Below are 18,565 nucleotides of genomic sequence, written 5' to 3'. Positions count from 1 at the left end.
TACACAGAATCAAGAATGGGTTTTGCTATTTGTGAAGTATATAAAAAAGAATTTAATTAAGTCTGCGATTCAGTAGCATTTGTGTGTTTTTGTGAGGGAGAAAGAGATCATTATTAGATCATAGGGGAGCTAGTTCACCGGCATGAAATTGGTCTTGATAAAATGAACTTGCTTTTACTTTCGCTCTTTCTCTAAGCTTATTAACTGCTTACTGCTTGCGTGCCTCATATCATCAACTCATTCATTATAGTTTCTTATTATGAGGCTGATAATTCATTTCTGAAGCTAAGCTTTTCAGCCTTGGACACATGTTTTTTTAGATGGGTTCGGATTTCTGAAATCTCAGTACGGAATTACATTTTTGCACTTTTTTACTCTAATTGTTTTGATGCTCCTTCTTTTGCTGCAAGCTGGAGATTCTCTTAGAGTGGGACCCAAATATTCTGAGTTGCTTTGTTCCTATTTATCATCTTTTTTTTTTCTTTTCAGTAAACATCTAGTTTGGAAGAAGTTGATTGCCAGGTCACTTGATAGTTTTACCCTGATTTCTAAAGCATCTGTACTGCTATGTGCTGTGTCTCAGTGGTGCCCATGAAACTCAGGTCTGGGTCTGGGTGTGGAGTGTGTCTGTGGCTCTGCCTGGCAGCCTGCAGTGCTCAGCCCCTGGCTCCTGCCAAGCTTCCCAATGTGTAATACCCAAAGGCCCCAGGTACAGCATCAGGCTAAGAAATGCCTGACAAAATATTATGTGGGAGGCAATGCAGTCGTTAGCCGTGACATGATATGCTTCATAAATACAATTCGTCGTTAGGAAGGAGTAATTATTACTTAATTTGTAGTTGATTCCAGCTAATTTTTGCTGATGGTTTGGGGCAGCTTGGATTCTAAGCTAATTGCAGAGTGTGGGGGACTGAACAAGCCGCTTGGCCAGCTGTGATGTCAGCCTAGGAATGGTAGTATTGCAGTTGGGAAAATTTTCTTGCAATTGCTTCCTAATTCCTAGTGGGAATGGCAGTAAATCAATAAGGAATAATGCACTTTTATAAAAGCAGCCAGACTTCCTTCAAGATATACTGCTGTGCAGTCCTGCACGTCGGTGAGTGGAGATTTTAGGGTCACAAGTGAAAGGACCTGGAACAAATGGTCCATGCTGGAACAGCAGATGCTGTGGTAGGTTTAGCTGAGTTCTGCCTTCAGCTTTTACTTCTCTCTCTTCTCCAACCACCCCCCAAGCCCCCCCCCCCCCCCCCCTGCCCAGGAGACCTGCTGTAGATGGCCTAGCCTTCACAAGCTGTTACTTCTCTGAGGGTGGATGCAATTAAACAATTCATGAGGCGTACAAATGTTTGAAGGGCTGCAGTGTGCTTGTGAGCCGTGCTTGGGGGCTGTCTGTGATGGGGTTTGGTGGGAGTCACTGAATCCACCTGGATTCAATTTCAACCACCTGGAGTGAAGAAAGGGAACTGTGACTAATTGTTGGTAGCTTGAATGAAAACAGGGAAAAGGTCAGGAGAGAATTGAGATTGGTGACCCAAATTAAAATCCAAGTGATTTTTTTTTTAACTTCTATTGCACTGAACTAGATTTTTAGATTGGGTAACATGAGTTACCCCCATAGTCTTGCAGCAGAGGTGTTTCTTTGGCACTGCAGTTTTCAAGTGTTTCAGCACAGTAGCTACTGTAAGTAATACCTCATAACAGGCAAGGATGTGAATTCAGCCCTCTAATTTTTGTTTTCCCTGTTCGAGGCTACTGAATGCAAATTTCTCCTACTGCACCTGGGAGTTCCTTCCCCTAAGGATGCAGTGTTGTCTTCTGGGTAGAGGTCAAGAGAGAGGAAACAGGGAGCACACCTGGAAAGCAGGACATGCCATGCAACATGAGCTTGCAGTGGTTGACACCACATACACAAAGACTCTGCCAGGCAGGATCCCCTGCCTTGTCTCTGACACGTGCACTTCTTGCTTTGAATTCACCTGACCAGTGCAAGCAGACAGCAGAAGGACTGGGAGGAAGGCTCATGGCATCAACTCACCTGCTATCTGGAACAGGGATCAGAGGGAGAAAAGGCTTCAGCAGCAAGGATAACACACGCTGCCTATCTCACTGGGCACTATCACCTCTGCAGGCAGCTACAGGTAGCTGCTGCACATATGCACTGCTTTCCCGTGCGTGCACATTTCCCTTGCACATTTAGTTAGGGACTGACCTCATGGGTGCTATCACCATCTGTAATGCCTAGGAATGTGTGTGTAACATGCATTCAACAAACATTGCTATTTCTTTTTCCTTTTCCCTGGTGTATTTCTGTTTCTTTCCCCAGCCCATCTTTAATGGTGCTTATATGAGTGCTGAGTCCACTGGGACATTTCCGTGCCATGAAGAGGAGAAATGATCTTTGCCTGCAGTTTTCAGGCCCTGGCACCTGTGTAATTCATGGCTGCTTTCTAAACATCAGTTTAGCATTTGAACTGGTTCAAGTGACTTCCAGTCTTTCTGTCCTCTGCTTCTTCCACTTCATTAGAGCTACCTGTGACAGGTCAGAAAGTATAAATGAGAAAAGAGACTGATGTAATCTGTGGTGTCTGTAAAGGCTTCAAAGATATACCTTGATCATTAATTAAGGCAATAAGGATGTCTCATAAAATTGCAGTTGGGAAGACTAATAATTCACTATTGAATGAAGAAAGGCAAGGTCACTTGTATAATTACCTCTTCTAACATTTATATTCCTGGTACGAAATGCTCCTGCTCACACAAAAGTCGAGGTGACAGCTGTGGAAATATTCAGGACTGGGAGACGTAACTTTGACAGCTTAAGCTTTGAGGTCATAATAAAGGAAAGCATAGTTGTCTTTTCTGTTCATTTGTTCTGCTTTATTTTCCTAGTGTGAGCATTTCAAACAGTCAGAGCTAACTTAAAGCACATGGATGCCTAAGGAAGGGTGATGGGCAAAATGGAAGAACAAAGATGAATGCTGTAGACATAGGGTTCAGTATTGCTGTGCTGTCTTTTAGCTGTGGATATTTGTATTGAAATTAATAGTGCAATTTCTATTCACTTTCTCCTAATTGTCTGATACAGTATCTGATTCTAATCCCTTTTATGTTTTAAGAATGTAATAAAGATATTGTAAATGGTTTTAGCAATGAAATCAGAAGGGTAGTCAGCTGCTTGAGGAATCAGAAATAGTCAGCAAGCATCATTGGAAGATGGAAGGAAAAGAGGGTGGAAGGTATTTAGGGAGGTCAAGGCCATACTGCCATGCCGACACTGCTGGTGATGGCTATGCTTCTTTGGGGTGTGAGAGAGGTGATGCGACCATCTTTCTGCTAAGGCATCTACCTTAAGGAAATGCTTCCTTTGCTAGATTTGCTCATATTTACATAGATTCTGTGGTTTAAGACAAAAGCTCAACTTGAAATGAGAATGTCTGAAATCTCTTAGAATTCTGGAAACAGTAAGGACTTTCTGAAGATTATTGGTAGTGCTGCAAATGCATCGGTGTGGGGTAATCTCTTCTAGGGTGGGGAGGGGGCGAGAGGCTGAAGATATTGTGACATCCTGATTTTAACAAGTGACTTTCCCTGTTGGTTTGATGCTGAAGATGTAAGGTGTTGTGACCAGGTAGAGGTGAAGCTATTGCCCTGGGGCAAATATCCACACTGTGGTGGATGCTGAAGAGGCGAGCCATCAGCCTGGCCTCTCATCCTCTGCTGAACTCTTTTGAGGAAGCAGAACTCAAGGAGCTCAGCTGGTGCTGTTGGGCCTCTCCTTGCCTTGCTAGGGGGCTCTTGGGTGGTACAGAACCCCAGGAGCCTTTTTGTCTTTTCCCAAAAGTTTTACAAAGTTTTGGTGTCTCCGAGCATAACAACATGGTGTGCGTCCATGTTTGCATCAGCGCTGGGAGGCGGCTGCCCGGCCTGTTGCTGAGGCTGTGCTGTGTTTGCGTTGCCCCGTGTCACATTGCTGCAGAGCGGGTTGCCTGCTCCAAGCCCTGGCGGCCCACTTGGCGTGCTGATGTGATAACCTGCTGAGTGCAAGGTGTGTTTGCTTTGCTTTTTGCCTTCTCTGTTTGTTTTTGTGAATCATTGTTACTGCGAATCAGCCCTGCTAGAGAAGTAAAACAAATGTTTATTCACAATCTCCCTGGGTAGTTGGCAATATCCTAATCTGCTTTAACAGCAGGCTCATGTAATGTAACAACTAAACAATGTAACCTTCTGAGTTTCCACTGCCTTGTGTTTTCCTTCATTTTCCCCACTTTGGCACCCAAAATACATGCAAGCCTATTGGAACATCTCCTGTTTCGCTGAGGGACACGCAGCCCCAGATCCACAGCTGTACGTGTATAGGAGGATGACAGCACATGGGAACTCAGAGCTGCTCTGCAGAATATTCATTGCAGGAATAAGACTGCAATGAAGACTGACTGAATTTAAGACGGATGCAGTCTTAAAGCTCCAAAGCTGTAAAACCTGTTCTGTTTTACTGGAGAGATCACAACTCAGGTTTAAGCTAGTGAAGGCCCTGGACTTTTGTCAGACCTTTTTGTTCATTTTTTGGGGGTTCTTAAGCAGGTTTGTCTTGGTGGCCTGGCTGAATTCACCAGAGAAGAGGTGAGAGGGCAGTGCATTTATGGTAGATATGAAAGTGAGTAAACTCACCACACCAGCTAACCAGACAAAACCAAATGGTGTCCCAGTAGGAATCAGATAAACTTAAGTCTATAGACTTACAGCGTCAGCTACAGCATGGTGATGTGATCTGTTAACGTCAAACATACCAGCCCAAATCAACAAGTGCTTTGGCTATCTAAGAACTACTGGTTTGGGAACCAGTTTTTCATTCAGCTGTGATGACCTGCATGTTTGTATACTAGTGCAATGCAGGTAAACCCCGATTGTGGTGGCTGATAACTGCTATCAGGTTGCACTTCAGGCTGGCAGCCAGATAAGGTAACAAAACATAAGGGTACTTGGCATGTTTCGGAGCTTGCCCTTTGATACAGAGTGCCATTTTGCAACTCTCCAACTCTCTTTTTGCTGTTGAGTACTACTATGTAGATCACATAGATAAGAGGAAACCTTTGACCTAGACTAACAACTGTTTTTCCTGTTATTTGCAAAAGCAAGCCAACACCTGCTACCTAAGGGTAACTACGTACAGCAGAGACTGCTGGGCTAATTCAGCTTAATGGTCTGTGCCTGATACAGCTTTTCCTGGTTGCAGAATTGGAAGAGTTTCTTTGTGCACCCCTTGTTCCCCTTTCCCTTCAGTGCTGAGCCTCAGAAATATGATAACATGCGGAGCCCTAAGCCAATGTTCAGTGTTATGTCAGAATCAGTAGTAGCCTCTTGTATGCCATTAATAGCAATCTTTTACTAGAGCACCATCTTAAACGTCTATAGGCTGATTCCAGCAGCTGACTGAAGGTGCAGTAGCATTTTTTTGTTTGTATAAAGCACAAGTTGCAGAACAAAACACAAATAAAGGAAATAACTACTAAAATACCGAGAGTATTATGTTCCTTATTGTCCCCAGGTGTATGAGAAGTGACTTACAGAACTGCACAGTCTGTAATTACCATGTACCATGTCATCAAGAGTATTTATCCTTTAGAACAGCCTAGTCAAAGCATCAATAGCGATGGTATCATCATACATGAGAAACGATGTATATTTCACTTACATCAGCTAGCAGAGCAACTTACTCAACATTTATGCTGTCTTATTTGTTCAACTTTAATGAGCAGTGGAATTGCTGACTTGTATTTAAGTTACACTGCAGTTATATCAAAACAAGACCATTTGGCTTTGTGCATCTTTCCTGTAGATGAACATCTCCCACTCTGTGCGATGGCAGAATTTCCATCAGAGAAGGCTGTAGGCTCCTCTTACCCAGTGAGTGTTGAGATTCATGTTCCTCTGCATACCTCTTCCCTACATGGTAGCTGTTTTGTGTGTATGCCTATGGGTTTGCTGATACTTTGGAAGAGGGTCACTTACTGTGTAGCTTGTGTTTTGATATTTGGCTTAGTGTGTGCTGGAAATTTAAACATGTGATGACAGTGATATTTTATTTAAGTGAAGGAAATGGTTAACTAACATCCCATAAGGGTTTTCAATCATTTAAATTACAGTGTAGCCTGTATCCATGAACTGTAAACTAAGTGGATTTATATAAGACTATAATGGCTTCAGAGGATCTATGAAGTGAATAATCTGCATTTTTCAAGTTGCACTGCTGTGGCCTATTATGTCAATCCTCATTCACTTGTAGCGCTTGTTGTTGAGCAAGAACTGTTATTTGCATCTTCACCTTGTCATTATGTTTTCTTCATTGCAAAAAATATGGAGTATATAATAACAGTATTTAATTTTTGAAGTATGATGGAATGAAGTGTCCCTTAGAAGGATAGTTTTGATATCATCATTTGAAGATCTAACAGCAATGGAGAAACTCCCACCATAGGTCATCAGAATGGATAGAGAATAGCAGCACTCCAGTATGACAAGAGGTTTAACTTGTGTTGGGATTATTTTAGTGAAAAAAGAATCAGGCTCATCTTATCATGAAGGACAGGCGCTTCTGTTTTTTCACATTTACTTACTACAGAACAACAACAGCAACAACAAAAACTGCTGCTAAACAAGAGCAGATGAATGTAAATATTTATTGACAAAGATCGTGAAATTGCATTTCCTTGAGTGAAACTTCATTGCAGAATGAGCTTCTTGTGGGTCTGAGGTGTTCTTTCTAGGCTTGCTTTTAGGTGTGAATGTTAGAGAGGATGCTGCTGGCCAGTGTTCTATGGAGTGCCAGGGCACAGGGCTTCTTGGTGGCATGGTTACAGAGCTTTTTAATGGGTTGATATTGAGTGTGACTAAGACGACATAGAAGGGTCTGAAAAAAACTGTCACTTTGTTCTAAGATTTTAGCTTGAGAGAGTAGCATCTTATTGACCGAAGGTACATTGGACAGTGTGCAATTGCAAAGACCCATCTTAAAAAAATATCCTAAGCCTCACTGACCATACTGTCCAAGATCATTGAAAAAGAATAATTCTGGCTAGTTCCTGTCACAGTCTGATTCAAAATACCTTGAAGGAGTTGGTTTTTCAGAAGGGTTTTAATACCATAATGTACTTTATACCTTAAGTACCTTCAGTACCTTTCACCTTAAATCCAAGCCTTTAAGGCTTAGACTTGAGAGTCTCAGCTTGGACACAGAAAATGAAAATTCAGCTTCGCCACTGATTTTGAAAATGTTGTATGCATATGCTTTTCTTCTCCTATGCATGTGACTGTAGTTCAATTATTATGAATTTTTAGTGAGAAGCAATAAAGCTAATATAATAGAGAAGTAGATATTCCCATTTGAAGTCTGTTCAGTTGCCTCCGGTTACTGTACTCAGCAAAGGCACATTTCAGCTCACACTCGGAATTGGATGGATTTTTCTTCTGTATCAGAACCCTGTCATTTTGTGGAGTTGTTTCATTGTGCTGTCCCATGTCTGGGACCTGTCTACTGGGCTGTCCTTAGCTGGAGGCTCGTTTCCTTACTTACTGCATAGCAAAATATCTGTCTGCTGGACAGCCCCTTCTTAGCAATGCGGTATTGTTAAGAGCTCTCCTTCTAATTTCATTTAAAGCCTTTTATAGCTTTAAAATTCTAATGCTGCAAGGCACCTGCAGTTGCCATTTTTCTCGTTTTGAATTCCTTGAGCAGAAGAGCCTGCCTTGGTAAATGATATTTCAGTTTCCATGGTGCTCCTCATTACAAGTAGCTGCTCTTTTCATCACCGAACGGCGCAATTTCCATTCATGCCGAAATATCAATGGTAACATACAGCAGCAAATTGTTCCTTCATGATCTTTGGCATTGTGGAAACTCTTCTGCTCAAAATTAAATGTCAGGGAATTCAACAAGTATGAAAAATCCGATTCCTTTCAGAGACACACATGCAGACACACGCTCCTCCCTCCACCCCTCTGCGCTCCTCAGCGTTTGTCTTCTGTTGCTCCCATAAGGCGTCATTAATATGCTAATGGCAGTGCTTCATTAGAAGTTCAGATGCCGGATGAGGGGCAGCGTTCCCTCCTGTACCCACACCAGGAGCTGGGCGAGGTGCTTGGTATGCAGGCTGCTCATCATGGGCTCTGAACCCCTGTGGTTCATTTCCAGAATGATAGCAAACGCACCAGCCCTTTCCCTTGCATTACTCATGGTGTCGCTTTGCCATTTACTGTTCCATAAATCAGAAACATATGTCCTCAGTATAGACAATAGAAATACGTACAGAGCAAGGCAGCGCTCTGCTTTCACCCCAGCCCTGTTACCTGCAATTACTTGGGTACCTGTGGGAGTATGGGAAGGGTGCTGTAACAGGTGTTTTTATTGGGAACCCAGTTGCAAGCGCCATAATCTCTTTCCTGGCATTTACATTATTGTTACTTGGTAGCTGCTCCCTGCTGGCTTAGCTTTCTGAGCTATGGGGCCTGGTCAGCTCATTTCCCATCTCGAGTGCCTTGTTTGCACTGCTAAATCCCACTCCAGCTACTGCCAGCTCTGCCTGCTGCTCTCGGTGCCTTATGGGAAATGGTTCTGTCGGACCATAGCTCCACAGGCTGGGAAATGTGCAGGGAGCTTCAGGAGATGCTTCCTTTCCTGCTAGAAGTGATTCTGCCTGCAGAGAGTCGACCCCATTCATAAATCAGATGCTTAGAGATTTAATAGTTTCAGACTTCCAGGACAACCTCCTGTAATAGATAAAACTACTTTTAATAGGCAATTATCTCTTGACACCCTTCTTATTACATTTATTTTAAGTCTGGCAGTGAGATATGTTTCTGTGCTGAAGAGTTAAGAGGAAGTTAGAGCTGAGATCCTGTACTAGATAACGCAGGCTGGAAGGGAGAGCCTGGAAGTGCTGCTCTGTTCCACTCCCCTTCATTTCCATATGCGATGGAAATGATAGTCCCAGCCAGTGTTTTATTTTTAGCATCTCATGTCAGGTTGGTGGTTACAGCTCCCTTGCCTCCAAGCAAGCACTGTGATTTACTATTGTTTCTCATCATAACCTCTGTGACTGACAGGGCTGTAAGCACCGCCGGCAAATAGGCCTCAGAAGAAAATACAAAGCTGGAGTGTGTGAAGGAGCAGAGGTGCTCCCTTCATCTCCTGGCTGAATATGAGCTAGGCAATACAAATGAAATCTGAGTTTTTGAGCCTCAAATGGAAAAAGTTCCAAGCTTCCTAGAGTACATGAAAGTTTCCTACCAGTGACATAAACAGAGCATGTCAAAATACTGACGCTTGATAGGGAACAAGGAAGTCATTTATCAAAGTCATGATTGAGAGCCCAATTGTGACAATATATTTGTATTTGAATTCTCTGAGTCTAGACTTTTCTTTAAAAGACAAGCTTTTGTGGAAGAGAGTGGCAGACACCGTTTTAATTATGGGTCCAAGCTAAGGCACACCTTTCTTGCCATTCCCTAGATGATTGACGCTGTCTCTAAAGGTGAGCAACCGCCATCCATGAAAGGTCTGAGGATCATCACTCATTTTGGGCTGTGAAATGCTGAGCACAGATCCCTCAGAGATCCTGCTCTGCTGCTTCCAGGTTTTTCAGGCACCTGACTTTCCTCCAGTGCTGAGCTCCCAGGAGCAAGCCTGGCCCATGCAGGGGTGAGCAGGACTGACTGTTACAAGGAGAAAGAAAAGCTAGCTAAGATCCTTTGGGCCTGTAGGTCCTCCTGAAGGATGTGATTTATGGTCAAGTTACAGTGCAAAATAAAAGCCAGGTCTGTTTATTTATACATCTCTTGGAAATGGTCATTAACTTTGTACAGTAAGATTGCAAATGGAGCAATCTAGAGACATGAGATACTGACACTCAAGGGATATATGGGGATGGTTTATCAAAGACCTGAGTGAGAAGTCACAGGAGGATGATTTATACCTTAGGTTTCAAGTCTATTTTATTTCTTTTTTAGATACATATTTCTTAAAATTTAGGCCCTGTTTTACTTGCATTCCCTATCATGTTAGCAGCTCTGTTTTCCTCCTCTTGTGCTTATTTCTCAGTTAAGAATACTTAATGCTTACTGTGAAGGAAATGTGTATAGCAAAGCAGAGCCAGTGCGTCTAATAGTTAGTGTTGTAATCTCAGAAGTCCTTTGTGGATTTTGCTGTCATCCTTATACCTGCTGTGTTGTACTGGTTTTCCTTGGGACACATAGGAGCTATTCACTCCATGGGAAATGACTCAGGATCCTGCTTGAATGTCCAATGTCTCCTTAGCCAGCAGTCCAAGTTTCAGATGAATCGATTCTGCTCTTCAAAGAAAGTTATTTTGTAAAAGGCATTGGCTTAGCAAGTTAGGACTTGGGCCTGGATGTAAACGATTTCTGCACTCTGGTGAGATTTGGCTCACCATAGCCTGAGTGGGTATGTGATATGACTGCAGCCAAGTTCAAATCTCTGTTAAAACAAATCACACTGCTAGTGTAACAATTAGCCTTAGGCTCTCCAGGGCTGTCATCAGGTTGGCTGGAATAAGATGTTATGGAGAACAGTGCTATTCTGTGCAGTCAGTACTTTTCTAGGTCTTAAGTTTTAGTCAAGAGAGTATTTATGCTAATTCACATTTTAGGAAGCCCTGCTGGAAGGGGTACTGAAAACATCTGAGAAGTGAATAAAATCTCCTGCCCTTCCCAGCACACTTACATCACAGTTTGACCCCTCGAAGTCAGTTGGCCATAGAAGACCCCTTTTATGAACTGTAACCAATTATAATCCAAACCTGTGAAGTCAAACACCAGGAAGAAAGCAAGTAATTAGACACAGCAGAAACCCTTTTCTTCTCTTGCAAGGTGATGGAAAGTGAGATGGGCTTTAAATGCAGACTGCAGCTTGATTCTTCACTCTATTATCCTGATGTCGTGCTGTTGCATCTCTGCAGATGTCAGAGGTACAGAACCAGGGCATCAGAACGGAGACGGAAGCCCTTCGACTGGCACCCCAGCAACAGAAATGAGAGTGCTGCTAATAGCCACTCTCTCCTTTTTCATTTCTCCCCTGGGAAATTGCAATCAAAAGAAGATAAAGAGAAGTCACATAATTTAACAGTGGCTGCACTGCAAGCCCATTGACAGCAGTTCCAGTCTGGAACATAAGGCAGTGAAGGGAGAGACGCAGGGATCTGCTGAGGAAAACGCTTGGTGCAATAAACAAAATAATAATAGTTAGTTTCTAAAACCAGTCATTGCTGAGAACTGTGTTAGCCTTTACAGATGCATGGACTCAAGATATGCTGCGATGATCCTATACTTTTGCCTCTATATTCCTGCCTTTGATTCTGTCCTGGGAGGCGGCCTCTATTTATGTTCTGCCTCTTCCTTTTACTCCATTTCTTGTAACCGATGGGTGTGAGGTTGTAATTTTCCCCCACACCGGTGTGCTGAGAACCATTTGATCCCTTCGGTGTGACGGGATGTCTTGCAGGCACTGCTTTTGACATGAAAAGACAAGTAAGTGTGTGTCAGATCCTACTGCTGTGTTGCCCAGGATTCAGGGTTGCCACTGTTCACGATCACCTGGGAATGCTTGGAGATGTAGGTCAGTGCCAGCACACAGTATTTACTAAGTTTGTATGCTTGCCTCTCTTGCAGTGAAGTCCTGGGAACATTAAATTACCAGGGTTCTCTTTGCAGCCTTCTGTACCATATGTGGTTATTTTTTTTCCCAGTGTTGGGATGTACTTGTGACTTATTCCGCCAAGCCGTGGCCCTATGGACTGTGTGCGATAGATGATTAGATTTTAGGAGTGCCAAAATCTGGAAACAGTTCATTTGGAAAATTGCTTAACAGATTGCAAATGGTGAATAAATTATTGCACAAGGGAACTTTTGAGAAGGATCTTGAAATTCTCGTGGTTGCAAATTTCTGACTAAAGAAATGCAGAATATATAGGCTTGTGCTCATGAAAACCAAATCCTTTCCTGGAATCCATGCAAAAGAATTAGGACTTCTCCACTCTTCTTCTTTTGAATTTAAATACAACAGAAATTCACAATTACCACAATGCAGTAAAGGTGTGGTTGATCAAATCTAACTTTAGCAGCAATTATTTCATTTGTTTAGACCTTCTTTCTTATGTTTCCTGACCGGGTCCCATCAATGCAGTTGTATTTTCTAGGGTAGTCGCCTCAGACCAAGCATTTGTAAAACTCAGATTTAAAGTGCATGCAGAGGAATGATTTTGTCATGGCCTCTAAACAGCACAGGCTGTGGTGACAATGTATTTGGTACTTGTGACCTCAGCTGAATCTGTGGGGCATATTTTGGCGGTGTGCTTGTCGTTTCATAGAAAGATCAGTCTGCAGTGGTCACAGCTCTTAGCACTTACTGTTTGTTGTTATAAAATTTGTCATTAAGCTGAGCTATGAGCTGTAAACTTCTGGGAATGTTCCTCAGCTGATTTATTGACATTGTTCCTCTTATCCCCAGGTTCTCACTTTCGATTTCTTTGTTTTCCCCCCACCTTTTTTTTTTTTTTTTTTTTTTTTCCTTCTTACTCAATCTTCTCTGTGTGTTTCTCTCAAAAAATGTGTGTGTGAGGTGGTGCGGTGTCAGAACATATTATCAGAAGATCTATGGTTCTGCAACACCTGGGGTCAAACCCAAACCGCAGTGGATATCCTGATTGACTGAACCTGTGCCCCGGCTCTGGGGCCCTTTCAGACTTGAGAAGGAGAGAATTTATTTCCAGGCTGTAGAGCAGAGCTCAGCAGTACACAGCAATGCATTTCAGCCCTGCACAGTCACAGGTGGTGCTGGCTGTATTGCTAATGCTAGATTTCTTTGTGATGGTGGACGTCTCCGTGACTGTAGTTCTGGGGGGCAAAAGGTAGATACGAGCTGTGCTTAAGCTGTCATGATCCCTCATCACAATTACTTTGTATATAGGGTAGGAAGGGATGATTTGGCTTTGAACAGGAGCCAGGGGTGGTGAATCTGAAAACGCGTAGAGATTCAATTCAGTTTTAATTACCATTTAAAAACTTCCTTCACTACCTAAACCTCACCTGATTTGAAAAAGACTTCTAGTGATATTGTCAATACTTTTCCAGCTCAGGTCTCCCCAGAATTCCTTCCTTTTGATAATGATTTTCTTTGAAGTATCAGAGAAGCAGTCTACCTGAATGCCATCTTGGTGGTAACGCACAGGCCAGTTCCAAGGCATCCACACTTGGATTTCTACTCAGAAAAACAGCTACCTTGAGAATGATTTCTCTTGATTTTGAAATACATTGAGATTTTACTCTGAGATGAAATGTAAAAGGAAAATGCTGCCCTGCAGTAACCAGTGACCACTTCAGTGCAAGTTCAAGTCCTGGGTCAGCTTTATACAAAACAAATACGTCAGTCTTCCATGTCTGAGCATAATGCTGTGGATTTTAAGCCATAGGCCATCCCGAGGTCTGTCTGGGTTGGACAAGAATTTGCCTTGACTCTAAGACTTTTTTTTCCAAAGAAATGTCATGCTGAAATGGTTGAGTTTCCTGTCAAAAGTTTTAGCTTCAATGAATGAAAAACTTCATTCAAAAGTGAGAAATACTTTTTTCCTTGAATTTTCTGAGTCGCTCTAGTCCAAAACTGTTGTCTAGCTATATGACAGATATGAATTCACAGTATATCAGAAACGTGACTTACTGGCTTGCTAACACCTTGTGTTGCATTTGGTTCGTAGGACAGAGAACTGAAAAGGTGAGATCTATATAGTTAGAGGTAATTTAATGGAGAATAGACTTGGGTCTGATTTTTTCCTGATTTGGAGAGAGGATTTGGAAGCCTAGGAGAGCAGATAAAATACTAGAAAACCGATACAGTGATCTTCAGTGCTAATGGCCTTGCAGTTTTTACCCCAGTGCAGTGCCTATAGTTGATAGCAGTGAGTTTGATGGTATCCTGCTGCAGATTGGGAACTGCCTCTTGAATTGGAAGGGTAGGAAAGACACGATCAAAGCTCTCACTTACCAGCTATGCAAAGGGTTCGCACCTCTCCCTGTGTCTTCAGATGAGTCAAGAACCAAGTGTAAATCTGAAGTGTCACCGAGAAGCAAGCCATGCCAAATGCCTCACCCCTGAAGTCCTGCACATGGCCTTTAATTTTCCTGAAATCTGTCATGGGAGGCAGCTACCAAGCAGCCCTGGGCTGCCTGTGTGCAAATGTGCTGCATCCCTCCTGGAGACACTCGTGCCAGGGGACAAACGGAGCCACAACCTGAGCGTGTTTTGCTCAGAAACTTGCAAGCTGCAACCCTCCTTGTGCTGCGCCAGGCCTGAGTTGGGATCTCTGAGCTTATTAATGAGCTGACTACTTCAGGCCTGTTTTGTTATTCTGCTTTGCTTTCTCCTCATTTTATTTTTTTTATTTTTATTGTGGATTTTTTGTTGCTGTGGTTACTACCAGCATGTGGTAGTGCTCCTCAGCATTGCAAGGCAGGACTCTGTGCTGGGAACGTTCACATTTGGAAGCAGTGGCTTTTTTGCACTTAGTTTCGGACTGCCATTTTACTTTAGAGGAAATGAGGCCGGGATTTAAGTCAGAAGAAAGTATGGCAACTGGATTTTGGAAATGGTTAGAATGGACAAAGATAGTTTTTTAAGTTTGACACAGTATGCTTCAGTAATTCAAATGGTATTTGTGAAAATAGTGAAAGTTTACTGGTTTTGGTTAGAAGTACTTTTTAAGGCTGGAGTGAGTGCTGACTTATTCAACAGCACCATGGTTGAAGCATTTGTCTGTGGTGCAAAAGTTATCATTAAAATGTCTTTTTTGAGAGGGCTTCAAACCATGTATTCCTACCTTGAATCAGATACTAAGCAGATTTAATTTGATTTATTCTAAGATCGAGTTAGAAACATAACCAAGCTGGCTGCAGAATATCTGGCAACTGAGCTACAAAAACTTTGCACAGCTGTGTTACGAACACACAGTTCTGCAGTATTTCTTGAGTTGGTAACTCGGTGGTTTTTTTTTTGCAATAAAGCACTTCTATTCTGGTCTGCCTGATTGCTATAGCCCTTCTATTCTGGTCTTTGCCATGGCCTACTCCATTGTTAATAAGCACATATTACAAACTGATTCCTTCCAGCTTCTTTACCTGAGAGCATGGGCCTGAGGTAACACTGATATCATGTCTGCTTTGATACTGATTTGATACTGCAGTACAGTGTGATCTTCTGTATCTGGGTTAGCTACAGGGGTTACACCATGATTGCTAAGGTGGGCATGATGTGCAACTGTGATGCTACCCTGCCTTATTTGTATATTCAGTTTAGAGCTTCTTTTCCAGCTTTATTCAGGCATACTAGTGGCAAGGGTTTCTCTGAGAAGTAAGGACTAGGAGTGAAGAGGATCATTAAATTTTGACCCCGCTGTGTTTCTCTAGGGAAAAAAATATGTGAAAATAATGCATCTTAGTATTAGCTTTCAAACTGCCTTCTCCTTTAGGTAAATGCAGTAGTCCTTTTGCACTGTACTTGTGGTTTCTTCTGGTACACCGCAATTCCCACTTCTTTCTCTTCCTACTTCTAGCTGGTCTGGTGACCTTCACAGCAGAGGTTGCTAGTCATAGCAGCCTTAACACCTCTTCAACCTCTTGGAATAGGTAGCCAAAGTGAACTGGCTGTGAGGCAGCAGCTCTCAGCTCAGCTCTGGGGAAGTACATGCACTGGGTCTTTCAAACTGCGGTCTTGGAATCAAAGGATCTGGCGTTGATTTCTGATCTGAATCTCTTATTGGTTTCATGCAGATATCATCTCAGCCTAGCCATGGCATTAAGTGGAAAGAAACTTGAGTATGCTCGAAACATGCCTACAGTATGCTTTGGATCAATTCAGTGTACCTTGCTCATGCCTCTATTTTTCTTCTTTAAAACAGAAATAATTCTACTTTCCTATTTTGCTGACTGGAAGGACGTACTCTGTACCAGTTTGAATGTATTATTTGTGTTACTGTTTTTTTTTTGTTTGGCTAAGATGTCAGAGGTTTTGTGCTGATCAATACAAATAGTATGGAATGGCACAAATCTGTGCTGTTCGTATTTCTCTGTCTCACTCTGCTCTCACATATCCCTGAAAAATGATGGGGAGAACAGAGGTGTGGCGAGGGGTGTGAGAGAAGAATTGCACAGAGAAGTGAGGGCAGACATGCTAGATGTCTTGGCACACAGGGAAGGGTATCAAATCACCCCCTCACGTGTTGCCAGGTCTGGAAAGCAGTGCCCACCTTGGGCACCTATTAGAAATGGTACTGCAGTCACCCTCCTGACAGGCAAAGTGCTGGGTCACCATATCCATGTCATCCATGCTGTTGCTGGTTCCAGCATTAAGACTTGCTTTACTACTGGGCTCAGTCTGAAAGGAAAATGCGCTATGTGTCTTGCATGGGAGATATGGAACCATGACCTCTTGGGATCCCCAAAGGATTCCTCCCTCAGAAAGATTCCTTCCTCACCTCTTTGTTATAAAACTATTTACTTTGTCTAGATGGTTTTGTTTAGATGTGTTATTTTCACTGGTATTTTCTAATTATGGTATAGCGGGATCACCAAAAATGCACTCACCATCATTAGCGGCTGCTTCTTATGTTCTTTTTGTTTCATGTTCAGGAGATAGCAACCAGATTGCAAAATAATGAGCTACCTTGTGTATTTCAGAAACATACCCCTCGCAATATGCATTTCAATGATTATCGTCACAGTTGGCTATGTGTTAACAAACGTGGCTTATTTCACTACAATCAGTGCTGGGGAATTGCTGCTTTCAAAAGCTGTAGCAGTGGTAAGTTACAGAAGAAAAATACAAAGCTATATCCCTGCTGCAGTTGTGTTTGTCGATATATTCTTATCCAGGGGAAAAAAAACGTTGGGTGGGATACATCCAATCATGCTTTGTATGGCTCCTCTTTTACACAACAGAGTAGCAACAAGGCAAACTTTGTCTGGTGAGTGGGATTGCATTTAAGGTCATAGCATATGTAATAGTAACGTTAGACCGTATCTATTTACTTGATTTAACAAAGTCAATAGGACTTGAATTGTCCAATATGTACTTAACTATAAAATTTTTTACTAAATCATGGGCTGAACCCCTGGGAAGCAGAAAATACAGATACTTGAGAAAGTGGGGGGTCTAGCCTATTTAGTGTAGCAGGAAGCAGTAACGCTGTCTCTGCACATCGTGTATCATGGGTACTTAGTAAGGGGGTTGCTGCGAATACTGGAGCTTATTTGGAAAGGAGCTTCAAGGCACCTGGCTTGGAAATACTGCTGTGATTGGTCTTGCTGAATTGTGGTGATGACACCGATTTTTATATATGATAGCGGACTTGCAATAAGGAAATTAAAATTTCCATTTACTTTGCAGTAGTGACACTGCCTGTGACTTTTTCAATTGATGTGTCATTTAAAAAATGGCCAATTCTGTGGCTCCTGGGAGATTTAGAAAAAAAAAAAAAAAAACATTTTGTAGATCTCCAGAAAATTGTGCAGGTCTCCTGTGGTGCCCCAAACACCATGGAAGGCTCTTTCAGTGACCTTGAACAACAGAGTGACTGGGCGGAATGCAGTGTTGAGTAGCATCAGCTAAGGAAAATGAAGGCTGTGGAAAGAAATACCAGCTATGCAGATCAGAATCTGATCTGTTCAGAGTGAGTCTTCTTTTTAGAGGCATAATGATCTGAAACGACAAAGTCAAGGCCTGATTCCACATCGACAGCACTGCCTCAGCTGGAGGCCTACCACAGGCAGTCAGAAGTAAGAGTGGGAGACCTCATCTCCAGCAGTCATGTGTTGGAGAGGGAGGAGTCACAAATGCGCAGCACAAGTTTCACTGAGGGAAGCAAAGAGGGTTATAAATAAAGTTAAAATGCTCATTAGTATTTTGTTAATAAGGTAAAATTGCTTTCATGTTTTATGAGGTAGAAGTCATGGTATGTTTTTCTCTCCTCCAACAGACCTTTGCTGAACGATTAATGGGAAGCTTTTCTTTGGCTGTACCGGTGTTTGTTGCTCTCTCCTGCTTTGGGTCTATGAATGGTGGCATTTTTGCAGTCTCCAGGTAAGTAAATGTTAATACTACTGTAAGTGAAAGACATAGGATATACACTGAAAATAAGGAAGCAAGTAGAAGGAAGAAAAGGCCTTATTCCTTTAGTAGGAAATTGAAAATGACTGAAAAGTTTATGAAGTGTGTTTCCCCCCCCCCTCACTTTGCTCCTGTTGAGTTTAGTATCATTGTTATAACCCTTTGAACAGTTTGGAAACGGATCCCTTTGAGTGTAGCACTTCATTATTGGCTGTTTTGTTTCATGTAAAGGAGGTAAATTGGAGAGAAAACATTAACTACTTCTAAATACTGATCATAGTGTAAGATGACGGGGGGGGACACAAACAGAGATAACTTTGATTTCTGCTTATGGGCCTCTCCTGCTACTCTTTTCATTCTGAGTACCTCAAACGAGCCTAAGAAGAGCTGCTGTGTTGTGTG

The 18,565-nt window shown here is 42.4% G+C and overlaps 1 protein-coding gene across 3 annotated transcripts in view; it reads left to right on the top strand.

Annotated features, from left to right (window-relative positions):
• The window catches only part of SLC7A11 (solute carrier family 7 member 11), a 57,200-nt gene that overhangs the window by 26,337 nt on the left and 12,298 nt on the right, over positions 1–18,565 (top strand). For all 3 annotated transcript variants that reach the window (XR_001463685.4, XM_426289.7, XM_025150077.3), the window contains exons 7-8: positions 16,735–16,858; positions 18,033–18,136. Coding sequence is in view for 2 of the 3 variants with exons in the window: in XM_426289.7 (XP_426289.3) it covers positions 16,735–16,858; positions 18,033–18,136 (228 nt within the window). In the remaining variant the exon portion in view is untranslated. The remainder of the gene's footprint in view (positions 1–16,734; positions 16,859–18,032; positions 18,137–18,565) is intronic.

The sequence above is a fragment of the Gallus gallus genome, chromosome 4 (genome assembly GCF_016699485.2).
Source record: "Gallus gallus isolate bGalGal1 chromosome 4, bGalGal1.mat.broiler.GRCg7b, whole genome shotgun sequence".
In the NCBI taxonomy this organism is placed as follows: domain Eukaryota; kingdom Metazoa; phylum Chordata; class Aves; order Galliformes; family Phasianidae; genus Gallus; species Gallus gallus.
Note: the sequence above shows the minus strand (reverse complement) of the source record. Positions and strands in the feature narration are given on the sequence as shown.